The following is a 14399-nucleotide window of genomic DNA, read 5'->3' on the forward strand; positions in this document are numbered from 1 at the left end:
ACCATCTGTAACTGCAGGATCAGTGGATCTAATGCCTATTTTTGGCAAGGGCACTAGGTCCACAAGTGGTGCAAAGACATACATGTAGACAAAACATATAAAACTTATAAACATAAAATTAATAAAAATTAAAAACGGGCAAATGATTTAGATAGAAATTTCTTCAACATCAGAGAAACAGCCAATAAACACCGGAAAGATGTTTGACATATCAGGAATGGGGAAATAAAACATAAAATGCTATAAAAAAATAACACAAAATAAGAAAACAGTAATTGCCAGTCATATAGAGAATCAGAAACTTCACGCACTGTTGGTGGGACTATAAAACAGTTCAGCAGGTTTTTTTGTTTTGCTTTTTTTTTTTTTTTGGTGTTGTGTTTTTAGATTTATTTATTATGTATATAATGTTCTGTCTGCAGGCCAGAAGAGGGTACCAGATCTCATTAGAGATGGTTGTGAGCCACCATGTGGTTGCTGGGAATTGAATTCAGGACCTCAGAAAGAGCAGCCAGTGCTCTTAACCGCTGAGCCATCTCTCCAGCCCACCAGTTCAGCAGTTTTTAATATGGAATTGTTACATGTAGTAAAAAGAATTGTAAACAGACACTCAAGCAAACACTCCCAGAAGCATTATTATGGAAATACTATACATAACAGCTAAAAGATGGAAACAATCTCAAATGTATCAATAGACGAAGGATAAGCAAATTATGTTACATCAGTAGGATGGAATATTACTAACACATTCTACAGGTGGATGAACCTCAAAAACTCAGCACTGAGGGAAAGAAGCTGGAACAAGAAAATCATATCTGTCTGTGGGAATAGTAGGAGATCTCCAGTCACCAACTATGATTGCAAGTGTGAGATAACTCTCTAGTGAGTATGGAATTTTCTTTACAGATGATTAAAATGTTTGGTGAATAGATAGTCATATAACATTGTGAATATAAATAAGGTCATTAAATTGTTTACTTTGAAATAGTTAATTTTGTCTTATGTCAGTACCATTTCATAAAAAAGTTACATATAAAAATTAATTGAAAGAGGTTGACTGGCTGCTGGGCGGCATTGGTGGCACTCAGGAGGCAGAGCCAGGAGAATATCTGTAAGTTCGAGGCCAGCCTGGTCTACAGAGTGAGATCCAGGACAGGCACCAAAGCTACACAGAGAAACCCTACACAGAGAAACAAAAAAATAAACAAACAAACCAATCAATTGACCGTATATATGTGGGCCTGTTTCTAGACCCTTTGTTCAGATTGTTTCAATGATCTGTTTGTCAATTCCTGTGTGTCAAAACAATACTATATTGTTTTGATTAAGGTAGCATTAGAGAAGCTGGGTGGTAGTGGTGCACACCTTTGATTACCACTCTCAGGACGCAGAGGAGGCATATATCTGTGAGTTCGAGGCCAGCCTGGTCTACAGAGCAAGTTCCAGGACAGCCAGGGCTACACAGGGAAAACCCTGTCTTGAAAAAACAAAATATAAAAAGTAGTGTAATTAAGCAATATGTTTCCTTATAATCAATTCTTATTTGTCAAAACTATAATTAGGTTATTTGTGTTACTTCATCTTTTCACCTTGCCTTAGATACATTGATCAGTCTTGGTAGAATTGATGTATATGATGTTGAGTCCTTCCAATTTCTGGACATGGTATATATCTCTGTTTATTCAGTCTCTTTGACTTCCCGATCAGTATTTCATAGTTCTTGCTGGCCCCATTCTCATGTTATATTTATACCTCTCTCATTTTTGAAACAATTATAGATAGTACTATTTCTTTTTCTTCTTCTTCTTCTTCTTCTTCTTCTTCTTCTTCTTCTTCTTCTTCTTCTTCTTCTTCTTCTTCTTCTTCTTCTTCTTCTTTTTTCCAAGACAGGGTTTCTTTGTGTAGTTTTGGTGCCTGTCCAGGATCTCACTCTGTAGACCAAACTCACAGAGATCTGCCTGTCTCTGCCTCCTGAGTGCTGGGATTAAAGGTGTGGGCCACCACTACCCGGCTGATAGTACTATTTCTAGTCTACAGAAATATAACTATTTATTATCCATATATTCTATATTCTGGCTAAAATGACTAATTAGAGAAATCTTTGTAGACTCTGAAGATTTTCTACATTGACAACCATGTCATTTGTAAAAAGACACATTCTTAGCCTTTCCCTTCCAATTTGTTTTCATTTCCCCTTGAATGATCCCACTGAGACTTCTAGCACTATGTTAAGCAGGGCTAAGATTGAGTTGTTCTTTCAGAGGGATTACAGCAGTCTTTGATATTAGTCTATCAGCTACAGCTTTTTCATAGAAGACCTTTTACAGGTTGGAAATGTTCTATTCTTCTCCGAGTTTATGTAAAGTATTTTTAGATCTATTTATTATTGTGTGTGTGAGTGTTTGCCTGTATGTATGTACTTGAACAATATGCATTCAGTACCCACAGAAGAGGCTATTGGATCCCCTGGAACTAGAGTTACAAATGGTTGCAATTCACAATGTGGGTGCTGGGAATTGAACCTGAGTCCTCTGGAAGAGCAGACAGTGCTCTTAACCTCCAAGCCATCTCTCTAGTCCCTTGCTTAAAGTTTTAATCAATTTAATTTAAATAAATCCCCCCCAAAAAAGTAAAAGCCGGGCGGTGGTGGCGCATACCTTTAATCAGGAGGCAGAGGCAGGCAGATCTCTGGGAGTTCGAGGCCAGCCTGGGCTACCAAGTGAGTTCCAGGAAAGGCACAAAGCTACACAGAGAAACTCTGTCTATAAAAACCAATAAAAATAAAAATAAATAAATAAATAAATAAATAAGTCATACTTTTCTCTCTACCTTCACTACAACATGATTCTGAGTTGTGAGTTGTGTTAAAATGAGGTTAGTTCTGATGTTCTTTCCATAATCACGGAGTGGCTCTTCAGAGTTGTCCAACAGATGCTATATGCTGCATATTGTCCACATTTTATAGCTATTTTTAATGTAATGGCAAAGGTAATGAAAGCATGCACACTCTCTCTTACCCAGAACTAAAACTTCAATATTATTAGCTTTTTTCTGCCTTTCCATTCCTTACACATTGTATTTCCTTTTATGTTTTAGTATACTAGCTAGAACACCCAATAATGTTGATTAAAACCTACTATGAGCAGGTAATCACAATACCACCATCGGGGGAACCGAAGTGGGAGGACAAAAAAAAAAGATGAGACTTAGTAGAAGGAAGTTAGGGGTTAGCAAGAAGACTTGCCATGCCTGGAGACCACATTGTGGAAGAAGAGAAACGACTCCAAATGTCTCTCCTTCGACTTCCCCGTGCGCACCACGAATGTACCGCCCACTACCGTCTTAGTTACTTTCCATCACTACGCTAAAACACCATGGCCAAGGCAACTTGCAAAGAAAGCATTTAATTTGGGGCTTATGACTTCAGAGGGTTCAAGTCCAAGACCATTACGGTGGGGAGCATGGCAGCAGGCAGTCAAGCATGGCACTGAGCAGTAGCTGAGAGACATCTTGAGGCAAAACCACCAGGCAGAGAGAGACAGATACACACTGGGAATGGCATGGGCTTTTAAAACCTCAAAGCCCACCCCCAAGTGACACACCTCTTCTGGCAATGCCACACCTCTTAACTCTTCCCAAACAGTTCCACCAACTGGGAACCAAGTATTCAAATGTATGAGCCTGGGGGGGATTTTTACTCACACCATCACACCCCCAAAATAAAAGGTGATAAAAAGGAAGTGAGGAGATGGGGTATTCTTTTAAAGACATTATTCAGGACTGGGCCTGTGGCTCAGAAGTCGAGTGCGTGCCCAGGATGCCTGAAGCCTCTGCTCAGCTCCCTACCAAAAAATAAAAGTCATCTGAAGGGAATCCTGGGACTCCAGCCCCTTCCTTTACTTCTCTGCTTCCTGTTCATCACAAGCCCAGCAGCATTGCTTCACCAAGCGCTTCCCACTGTGATGTTCTGCTTCACCGAAGCTTCAAAGTGACACTTCACATCACGCTGGACAGAATTTGGTCACAGCAGCTGTTATAGTTTGAATTTGAGATGTCCTCCCAAAAGCTCATAGGTTGAGGGTTTTTGAAAATGAATGGATCCAAGGGCTCTGACCTAATCAGCGTACTAATCCCTTCATGGGTTTCTAATACGATGGTGTTGGAAGGGGGCAGCAAATCGGAGTTGGGCCTGTTTGGAGTAAGGAGGTCAGTTTTCGTTTTGTTGTGCTGTGTTTTACCGGCCCTGACGTTTCCTGTTGCTCTACTCCCTGGATGGCATGAAGTGAAGAGCTTGACTGCTCCATGCCCTGCCTCCCTCCGCCCCCCCCCCCCCCCCCCGACTTCCTGTCATGCCATGAGCTCAGAAACAAGAGTGACTGCTGGCCAAGGATGGAAACCTCTGGAATTCTAAGGCAGAATCTACTCTTCCTCTGAATTTCTTTTGGGTATTTGGTCACAGATGAAAAAAATCTAACACAGCAATGGAAACAATAGACCATGTGAAAGACCCTAACCCTTCAGGCTTACACCCCCCAAGCCCCAGGAGAATAAGGAACTAAAAAGAAAACTAGTTCCAAGGGCAACCTGACTAAGCCATTATTCAACCACCCCTGCCACAATGTAACAATGTAAAGAGATCTCTGTTAAGAGATGCACTCAACTGTGACTGGAATAATTGCAAGTGTTCCAGGAAGGACCACTATGACCTTTGTGTAAATTCTACTCCCGCCCTGATTAACCTCCCCCCTTGAGGTTTCAGGAAAAATGTGCATGTGGACGTGACTGTACCCACCCTGTGATCAGGCCATGATCTTATGAAATTAGCCTCTAGACATAAATCAATCGAAATGAAATTGTATGGGAATTGTAATCTTATGGCTTTTGTGGGTTTTTCCTTTAAAAGTACCCATGTGATTGCAATAGGCGCGACTCTTGCTCTCAGGACAAGAGTAGCCCATCTGTACAGTCGCTTCAATAAACCTCGTGCTGTTGCATCAACTGGACCGGAGTCTGGGTTCTTGGAGTGCCCACTCGAGAAGGTAGTACCCTGAGTCTGGGGTCTATTACATGGACCTGAGGTTGGGAGATATTAGCTCGTAAAGTACTTGTCCTGCAGGCAAAAGAGCCCTGGAGCTAGCTGGCCAGAGCCCCTCAGTCTCCAGCTCCAGGTTTAGCAGGAAACCCTGCCTCAAAATATAAGATGAACAGCAATAGAGAAGGACACTAGACACCAACTGCTGCCTTCCATATGCATGCTTGCACACTCACACGTGCACAGGTGCATGTGCACACACACACACACACACCACATATACATATCACACAAACACATATACATACACACAAAAAGATGGAAGTCATAGATCTCGTTTTTTGTCTTTTTTTTTTTTTTTGAGCTGAAGACTGAACCCAGGGCCTTGCACTTGCTAGGCAAGCACTCTACCACTGAGCTAAATCCCCAACCCCCATAGATCTTATTTTAAAATTAGTATTGGTCTAAGATTCCTGTTGTTTTGTCAACAGAAGCCTATCAGCCTTTATTGTCACTACTGTCTAATTAGATCTCATTTCTTTATTTTACTTTATTTTTTACTTCTATTTATGTGTCCGTATGTGTCCATGTGAACATTTGCTTTGGGTGTGTGGGAGCCCAAAGGGACAGAAGACAAGAGCAGACTGCTCTGCACTGGAATGACAAGTGTTTATGAGCCATGCAATGTGGGAGCTGGGGACTGAACTCGGGTCTTCTGGAAGAACTGAAAGTACTCCTAACCTTTGAATCATCTCTCTAGCCCCCTCCCTTTTAAAATTAAATTTTACTTTTTGAAAAAGTGTGTGTGTGTGTGTGTGTGTGTGTGTGTGTGTGTGTGTGATTGTGATTGTATGCCATGTGTGTAGGGAAAAGGGGCCGGGGAAAGAAGACCCTGACCCTGCCTTGACCCAGAGGGCTGGAGACTTGGGAGTTCCTGCCTCTGTGAGTCTGGCCATGCTGTACTTCCCCACTAGCCCACTGCTCATGCCCCAAAAGCCTAAAAAAATTGGCCCTCTCTGCAGAGTGCTCCGCTGTCTCTCTTTCTTTTCAGAGGCAGCCACCACCTTGTGTTTCTCCCCAGTAAACCTCTGTGTGAGGTTGTTACATGGTGTGAGTTTGTGAATTTCTTGGCTCCCAGTTGCTAAGATATCTTTGTGCCCAAAAAACCCTTACATCTGTATTGTGACTCAGATAGGCTAGCCTTTAAGGTGTACCGTGAGGGAGATGAGAAAGCATGAAAACAAAAATTCCTGAAGTTGGCTAAGGCCTTTCAGCCGGCCATTGCACCTGCCCAGGCTCCTTATCTCTCAAAGCCCGAGAACCTTCAGGTCCCTGCTTCAAATGTAGTTAAGAGGGGCACTGGTCCTGGGCCTGCCTGAACCCTTACACACCACCTCGACCATGCCCCAGGTGACATCAAAAGGAACAGTGACCTGTTGATTGACCAGTTAGGTATAATAAAAGACAAGACCTGACAACTCTAGACAGATCTACAAAATGTGAGGAACAGCTTGATGCCTCTGGCTGATGGATAATTGACAGTCCAATTGGATTTTGCCCTTCTTAACTCCCCTTGTCCTCCTTTTCCTAATGCTATTAATTGTACCTTGTCTTATAAACTTGTCTAGATTTATTCAACAACAAATTTATAAGAGTTTTTTTTTTTTTTTTAACCAGATCTTTAACCAGTCGCTATTGCAGGATTATCAGCTTCTAACTATGGGATCAGAGGCCTGTGACACTCAACTATTCCCTGACTGTGAAGATTAATTGATGCCTCCATTGAAAGAGTTTTGAAGTGAAAATGCCTCGGTTACCAAGATAACCAGGCACCAAGGAATGCCACAAAAACCACACCATGCAACAGACCTCATGTTGTGCCGAGGTCGCAAGACCATCAAGCAAGACCACCACAGAGCTGGTAGCTGATAGCTGATAGCTGATGCAAGCACACAGAGGTTTTTTAATAACAAAACAAACCAACAAGCCTGCTTGGTCCCTATTCCAAACACCCGACACAGCGGGTGGAGGAGGACAGCCTGGAGCACTCACTGTAAGGGGTTTATATAGGAAAGGTTTATATGCAGCTTGGGATTGGATGAGGGGGCTAGGGGTGAGGCAGTTGATAATGCAGGGTCTGAATTCATGGGATTATAGTAAAATTTTCCAAGAAACTTCATGTTTCTTTCCTTAGGAAGTAAAAAATTCAGTAGAAATATGTTATAATAAACATGGACATCAGAGACAGAGACAGTGAAATAGGTCTGGGCTAGGTCAATAACCCCTGGACCCGCAACAGTACATATCTACCCTGTTATCTGTAGCTCACAGTAAATTTCTGGTAAATAAATACAGAACGCCTCAATAACACTAACCATCTTCCAAAAGTGTAGTATTGTCAGGACCATGCCTTGACTTTGCCGAGGACAGAGCTTCTCAGAAGAAAAAGAATGCAGGGCAAAGAGGCAGCAGAGATAAAGAAGACGGCTCTCTCCTCAGCTGGCTTCTCTTCCCTTCCTCAGCAGCCTTCCTAGGGCCCCCTTCACCTCTTTGTTCCTTAGAGTGTAGATGAGCGGATTCACCATGGGTGTGACCACAGAGTAGAAGAGAGAAATGAATTTGCCCTGGTCCTGATTACTGCTCTTAGCTGGAAGCAGATACCCATAGATAGCCGAGCCATAGAAGAGGAAGACCACTACCAAATGGGACAGGCAGGTATTGAAGGCCTTCCGACGTCCCTCCACAGAGCGGATCTTTATCACTGCCTGAGCGATGAAGCAGTAGGAGATGAGGATGATGCTTAGCGGGACAGCAGTGAAGAAAGTGCAGACACCATTGAGCACAGCCTCATTGAGGCTCGTGTCTCCACAGGCCAATTTAATCATGGCGGGTACCTCACACAGAAAGTTGTCCACCTTCCGGTGTCCACAAAATGGGAGCTGCAGAGTGAATGTTGACTGAATCACAGAGTTGCCCAAGCCCCCCAGCCAGCTGATAGCAGCCAGCAGCCAGCAGAGCTGTGGATTCATGACGGTCATGTAGTGCAGGGGTCGGCAAACTGCCACATAACGATCAAATGCCATCACCACGAGCAGTATGCCCTCAGTGGCCCCCAGCCAAAGGAAAATATAGAGTTGAGTTACACACCCACCATAGCTGATGGTCTTGTCTGGCCCCCAGAGATTTTTCAGCATTTGGGGCACTGAGCTGGTAGTAAAGGCAAGGTCCAAGGAAGAGAGGTTGCTGAGGAAGAAGTACATGGGTGTGTGGAGCCGGGCATCCAGGCGGGAAAGCAGGATGATAGTTGAGTTCCCAAGCAGCGTCAACAGGTAAGAGGAGAGGATGACTGCGAAGAAGAGCATCTCCAGCTGCGGGTGGTCAGATATCCCCATCAGAATGAAGCTCCCAGAGGAGCTGTTGCTGTCGGCTTCCATCGCCCGAGTCACTGGTAGCCTGCTCTGGAAAACTGCTGGGGGCAAAGCAAGGGAAGAGGCAGCTACTGCTCAATCTGCATCCAGAATGTTCTTCAGGCTCCACAGTTAAGTAGCAGTCGAGCCTTTCCAGGCACAAGCTTTCATGTGATCCCTGGCTGTCAGATGAGTTGGGATGTCAAAAGGGACCTAGCACAGAGATGAAGGAGTCTCTTGTGAAGACAGACAACAGAATTCAGAGCAACAGTATGGCAGGGCAGAGGGGAACTGGCAGGTTTGAATTAGATGCAGACATTCCCAAAACACAAATTCCCTCAACAGTTTTTCTATGCTCTGGTCAGGGGGAAACACACTGAATTTGGAAAATCTCTCCAGACGTTTCTGATAAATTTCTTTCTCAGGCTGGAGAGATGGCTCAGCAGTTAAGAGCACATACTGCTCTTGTAGATGACTCAAGTTAGGTTCTTAGTACCCTCATCTCACAATAGCCCATAAATCCAGCTCCAGGGGATCTGACATCCTCTTCTGGCAACTGCACTTACGTGAACATTCCACCCCAAACACCTATATACATAATTTAAAATAAAGTCTTTTTTTTTTTTTTTTTTGAGACAGGTCCTCATTATGCAGCCCTAGCTAGACTGGGAGTTGCTATGTAGACCAGGCTAGCCTTGACTCACAGAGATCCCATGTGCCTGTTTTCTGAGTGTTGAGATTAAAGGCATGTGCCACCATGCCTATCAAAAAATAAAATCTTTAAAGAAATTTATTTTTTCTCTCTTTGATAGTCCTCCCTTCTCAAGTTAAAAGTCCTGGTCTGGAAAGATCCTCATGTGTCTATCAAATGACAAAAACAATGAGATGACCGGGAGCTAAAGCATTGGTTGCTCTTCCAAAGGACCAGAGTTCAATTCCTGGCCCCCAGCTGGTGGTTCACAAGCGTCTGTAACTCAAGCTCCCGTGGATCTGATGCCATCTTCTGCCCTCCGTGGGCACTGCGTGCATGTGGTGCTCATATACATGCAGGCAAAGCACCCACACAAACAAAGTCGTTTTGGATTTTTGTTTTGTTTTGTTTGAGACAGGGTTTCTGAGTGTGTGTGTGTGAGTGTGTGTGTGTGTGTGTGTGTGTGTGTGTGTGTGTGTGTGTGTGTGTGTGTATATGTGCACGAACATATCTGGAGGCCAGAGGCCAACCTCAGGTGTCATTCCTTCTCAGATACCTTCCATCTTATTTTTGAGACCCGGGGCTTATTGATGAGGCTAGGTTTGCCATTCAGCATGTCCCAGGGACCTGCCTGTCTCTACTCTCCCAGTGCCAGAATTCCAAGTGTGCGTCCCCACACCTGCCTCTCTTTCACGTGGTACTGGAGCTCAGTCTCAGGCCTCGTGTTCGTATAGAGAACACTTGACTCACTCAGCTATTTCTCCAGCCGCAGGGAAGGAATTTTTAAAAACTGCTTTTGAGGTGAGCAGAGGAGCCTTTCTAGCGAGTCAGGGATGACAGAGTGTCAGAGCGCCTTCCACGTCTAAGGCTAGGAAAAGGATTGCTTCTCCTTTTCTTCTAAGAGAACTGAGGCGTTAAGTTATCCTGACTCTCTGGAAGTTCTTCCAGAGGCTTCCCTTCCTACCCTCCTATTGAAGTATCTACTGCTGCAAGGGGGAGGAGCTGATGGGCCCTGCTCCCTGCTGTTGCCGCTGTGGGGACTGTGACTGTGGCTGCTCCGAGTTGTCCTACCTCCTTCCAGTCTCCACGCTGCACCTACTGAGCAGTTGCAGCCTTGAGATACAGATGAAAAGGAAAAGAATAGGCTGTTGCTAGCGTGGGGAAGCTACTGGAGTTCAAAAGAAAACACCAGACTGACTAGATTCCTGGCCTGAGTTTAACAAAGCCTCGGGCTAGGGAAGTGTACCCCCAGGGTTACCTCCAGTAGCCCTGTTCATCAGGCCCTTTCCCCTCTCCCTTATGGGGTGTTTTCTTTTGGTTCCTGGTTTCCTTCCAATTTGGGAGTGTTTTATTTTGTTTATTTTTGAGATGGTCTTATGTAGCACAGGCTGTCCACACCTCATCATGTAGCCAAGGCTGGCCTTGAATTCTAGGTCCTTCTGCTTCTACCTCCCAGTACTGGGATTATAGGCATGGACTCCTATGCCTGGCTCTAATCTGGAAGTGTTAAATTAATCCAGACTTATTTGCATTTAGGAAGAGCCCAGTGAGGGTAATATTGAACTCTCCATTTTGGAAAGGATGCACTATGAGTGTTTTTGTTTTGTTTTTGAGACAAAGTCTTTTTTGTGGTTATTTGTTTTTTGTTTTTTGAAACAGGGTTTCTCTGTGTAGTTCTGGCTGTGCTGGAACTCACTGTTTAGACCAGGATGCCTCCCAAGTGCTGGGATTAAAGTCGTATACCACCATGCCCATCTGAGACAAGGTCTTATATAGCCCAGTTGTCCTAAAATTATATAATCACAGATGGCCTTGAACTCTTGCTCTGCCTTCTGAGTGCTGAGATCACAGGCATGTACCACCATGTGTGGTTTTTATGCAATGCTGGAGCTTGAACCCAGAGCCGAATGCAAGCTAAACAACAGATCTACATCCTAGGTCTGGATGTGCCATTTATGGTATTTAGTCACAGAAGCACAGGGTACAGGACCCGTCGGGATAGACGTAATTTTTAGGAATAGCTTACATGAACTACAGATGGTCCTTGCCTTTGTCTGTTGATGAATTTAGTTTGAAATGCCACATAGGAGCAGCTCACAGCTGTTTCCAACTCCAGCTCCAGAGGGTCCGACGTCCTCTCTGACCTCCGAGGGCATCTGCACAGATATGAACACATCTGCTGTGAAATGGCATGGGAGAGGCCTTGGCAGGTTTGAACTAAGGTGACATGCCAGCGGTGGCCAAGGGGACACAGTGGAAACTTACTCACACCAGGCAGGCACCGCACCCACGTGGAAAGTTTTATTATTAAAGGAGAAAGGGAGAAGGGAAGGGAGGGGGAGAAGAAGAGAGAGAGAAAGAGGGAGGGAGGGAGAGAGAGAGAGAAGTGGGGGGGGGGAAGAGTTTTTTCCTCTTAAAGGGGACTTCATGTAGGATGACATCAGGATGCTGGGCAGGCCCTGGGGGGCAGTTCAGAATGCTAGCAATATCAACACACACACACACACACACACACACACACACACACACACACACACACACACATGATTAAAAATAAAAATGAATCTAAAATAAGTGTTACATGCTGAGAGAAGCAGCCAAGATTTATTTCTTCAAAAGAATCTTGGGGTTGGGAGTGTAGCTCAGTGGTAAAGTACTTGCCTAACAAGCACAAATTCCTGGGTTCTATTCCCAGAGGGGCAGGAAGTGAGGAGGGACAACATGGGACCTTGTATTTTTTTGTTCTTTCCCCCTTCCCCAGCTTCCTGCCCATTTCTTTTCCTAAACTTCACAACTCTCTTTTGCCCACCTGTGCATTAGCTTCTGCCAAGTCTGACATTTGGGCGTGGCTTTCCTGTGTGCAGAAGTTATCCTGAATGTGGGTGCACATTGTCAAAGTCCAAATGTTGCACTGACGTTATCCCAAGTAAAACGGGAGTGGAATCATTCGAAATGAAAAACACAACAAAAAACCCTAGGCAGATGTCATGGCAAATGCCTATAATCCTAGGACTTGGTAGATGGAGGTGGGAGGGTCAGAAGTTCAAGGTCATCGGTATCTACCTAGCAAGGTCAAGGCTAGACTGCACTGGGGAGACCCAGTATCAGGAAGGAAACAAAACCAAAAACAAACAGCTAACCAACCAACCTAATTCTGTACTCCTAGAACTGCTAGAGTTTTAAAGTGTGTCTTATTTTTATTTATTTTAGAAATGTTTTATTTATTTAAGAAATGGATGATGGTGATAATCCCAAATAGCTAACTTGAACCTGACTATTTTGAATAACCTAGTGTAAGTTAATATTATCTTTAATTGGTCAGAATGAATATATGTCTTTCAAAATACATTACTATTATGAAGGAAAGGCAGGCAGGAATCACAAAACAAAACAAAATCATTTTTTTCTAGAAGGAATGAAGTCTGCATTAGAAAGCAAACAATTGTCCGGTCCAAAAGAAACCGGGGAAATTTCTACCGTGGTGTCTATTAGCAAACCATGCTGGCCTCCACCTCCCTGGGTACCAGTGGCTCTTCTCACCCTGCCCCACCCTAAACTTCTCCGGCTCACCGGCTTCCCTTCCCCCTCTTCTGGTTCCTGTATACCCTGGTGGTTTAGGCCATGCCCTCCCTCCACCCTCTTGCTCTCTCTCTCTTCCTCCCCCTACCCCATCTCTCTCCTCTCATGGCTGGGTAGATTCATGGCCTTGGTTAGTCTACTTTCTCTCCCTGCTCTGGACCCTCCCAGATGCCTCTGGCTACGCTCACCCTCACTATACCTTGGGGCCATCATATCCTCACTTTATATACCCATCACTCTATAAATAGAAAGATTTAGGTATTAAACAGAGGAAACATTCATTTTCTTCCCTAAATCTTAGAGAAGGGAGAGTCTGGGTCCTAAAAGAGATCAGTTTAAGACCAATAAAAGAAAAAAAAAAGTTCATTATTAATAGTAAACTCAAAGAAATGACTCCTCCCAAGTAACATTTCCATTTTAATATTTAAATTTAACCAACAGTTACAATGGGTAGTTAAAGAAGTCAGTCTATTTGGAAGGAAAGATTAGTGAAGTTTCATTAAAATTTGTATTTTATTCTACGGTGGATGATAAAATCCTTGGTGTCAGCAAGAAGGCTGAGTGGGTAGAGGCCTTGCTGCCAACCCTGAAGACCGAGTTTGATTCCTAGGACCTACATGGTAGAAAGGACCCACTCCCACAAGCTGTTCTCTGACTTATGCATGCACACAGTAGAATGTGTTCTCCAAAATAAATAAATAAATAAAAGTTGGGGCTAAAGAGATGGCTCAGTGGTTAAGAGGATTGTCTGCTCTTCCAAAGGACGTGGGTTCAATTCCCAGCACCTACACGGTGGCTCACAACCATCTGTAACTTCTGTTCCAGAGGTTCTAACATCCTTTTCTGACCTCTGCAGGCACCAGGCATGCATGTGGTGTACATACTTACATGCAAGCAAAACATCCGTATACATAAAGTAAAGGTAAGTTATAAAATCATATTTGAAGGGAGTTTGAGCTAGCCCATGTAGCAGTCCTAAGAACTCTGTTTTTTTTTTTTTTTTTTTTTTTTAAGGTAGAGTGCTAAATGCACGGTGGTGCATCAGATACCTAGGTACTTTCAGCACTGAAAACTCAGGATGCGGACGGCAAGATAAGCCTGCTTTTTTAGGAAATCTCCAGGTTAAACTGTAAGCAGTTTGCAAAGGGTGTCCCCAAAGAGAAGCAGGCAAGAAGACTGTTCTGAGCGTGTCTGCTGTGTGTGGCTTTAGCACTCCTTACTCAGAAAGTCATTCCTGATTTGATATTTGGAAGGGGAAATGGAGAACATACTTTTTAGAGAAGAGTGTAGGAAGAAGTCCTGGAAGAGAGGCCAGATGTTATGGGTAATGGAGGGTTTTGTTTTCTCTTTGTCCTGGGAACATCTTCACTACTATAATAGGGTTTTAAAGACCCAAGCTGGCCGGGCAGTGGTGGCGCACGCCTTTAATCCCAGCACTCGGGAGGCAGAGCCAGGCGGATCTCTGTGAGTTCGAGGCCAGCCTGGGCTACCAAGTGAGTTCCAGGAAAGGCGCAAAGCTACACAAAGAAACCCTGTCTCGAAAAACCAAAAAAAAAAAAAAAAAAATAAAGACCCAAGCTGCTGAGCAGTGTGCTTCCTGCTTTATAACAATGGACTGAGACTTAGGAGAAGCTGTGATTGGACATTCTGAGAGTCCATTTGCTAACACAGCAGACTTTTTTTTTGCCCA

The 14399-nt window shown here is 44.0% G+C and overlaps 1 protein-coding gene across 1 annotated transcript; it reads right to left on the reverse strand.

Annotated features, from left to right (window-relative positions):
• Positions 1–6790: 6790 nt before the first annotated feature.
• LOC143274429 (olfactory receptor 2C1-like) lies at positions 6791–8702 on the reverse strand. Its single transcript, XM_076577505.1, has one exon. The coding sequence runs from the start codon at positions 8464–8466 to the stop codon at positions 7528–7530; it is 939 nt and encodes a 312-aa protein (XP_076433620.1). The 5' UTR covers positions 8467–8702; the 3' UTR covers positions 6791–7527.
• Between the last annotated feature and the right edge of the window lie 5697 nt (positions 8703–14399).

The sequence above is a fragment of the Peromyscus maniculatus genome, chromosome 8 (assembly GCF_049852395.1).
Source record: "Peromyscus maniculatus bairdii isolate BWxNUB_F1_BW_parent chromosome 8, HU_Pman_BW_mat_3.1, whole genome shotgun sequence".
NCBI lineage: Eukaryota > Metazoa > Chordata > Mammalia > Rodentia > Cricetidae > Peromyscus > Peromyscus maniculatus.

Bases quoted from the DNA above. Each gene is read 5' to 3' on its own strand.
- LOC143274429 (XM_076577505.1), bottom strand. From the start codon at position 8,466: ATGGAAGCCGACAGCAACAGCTCCTCTGGGAGCTTCATTCTGATGGGG.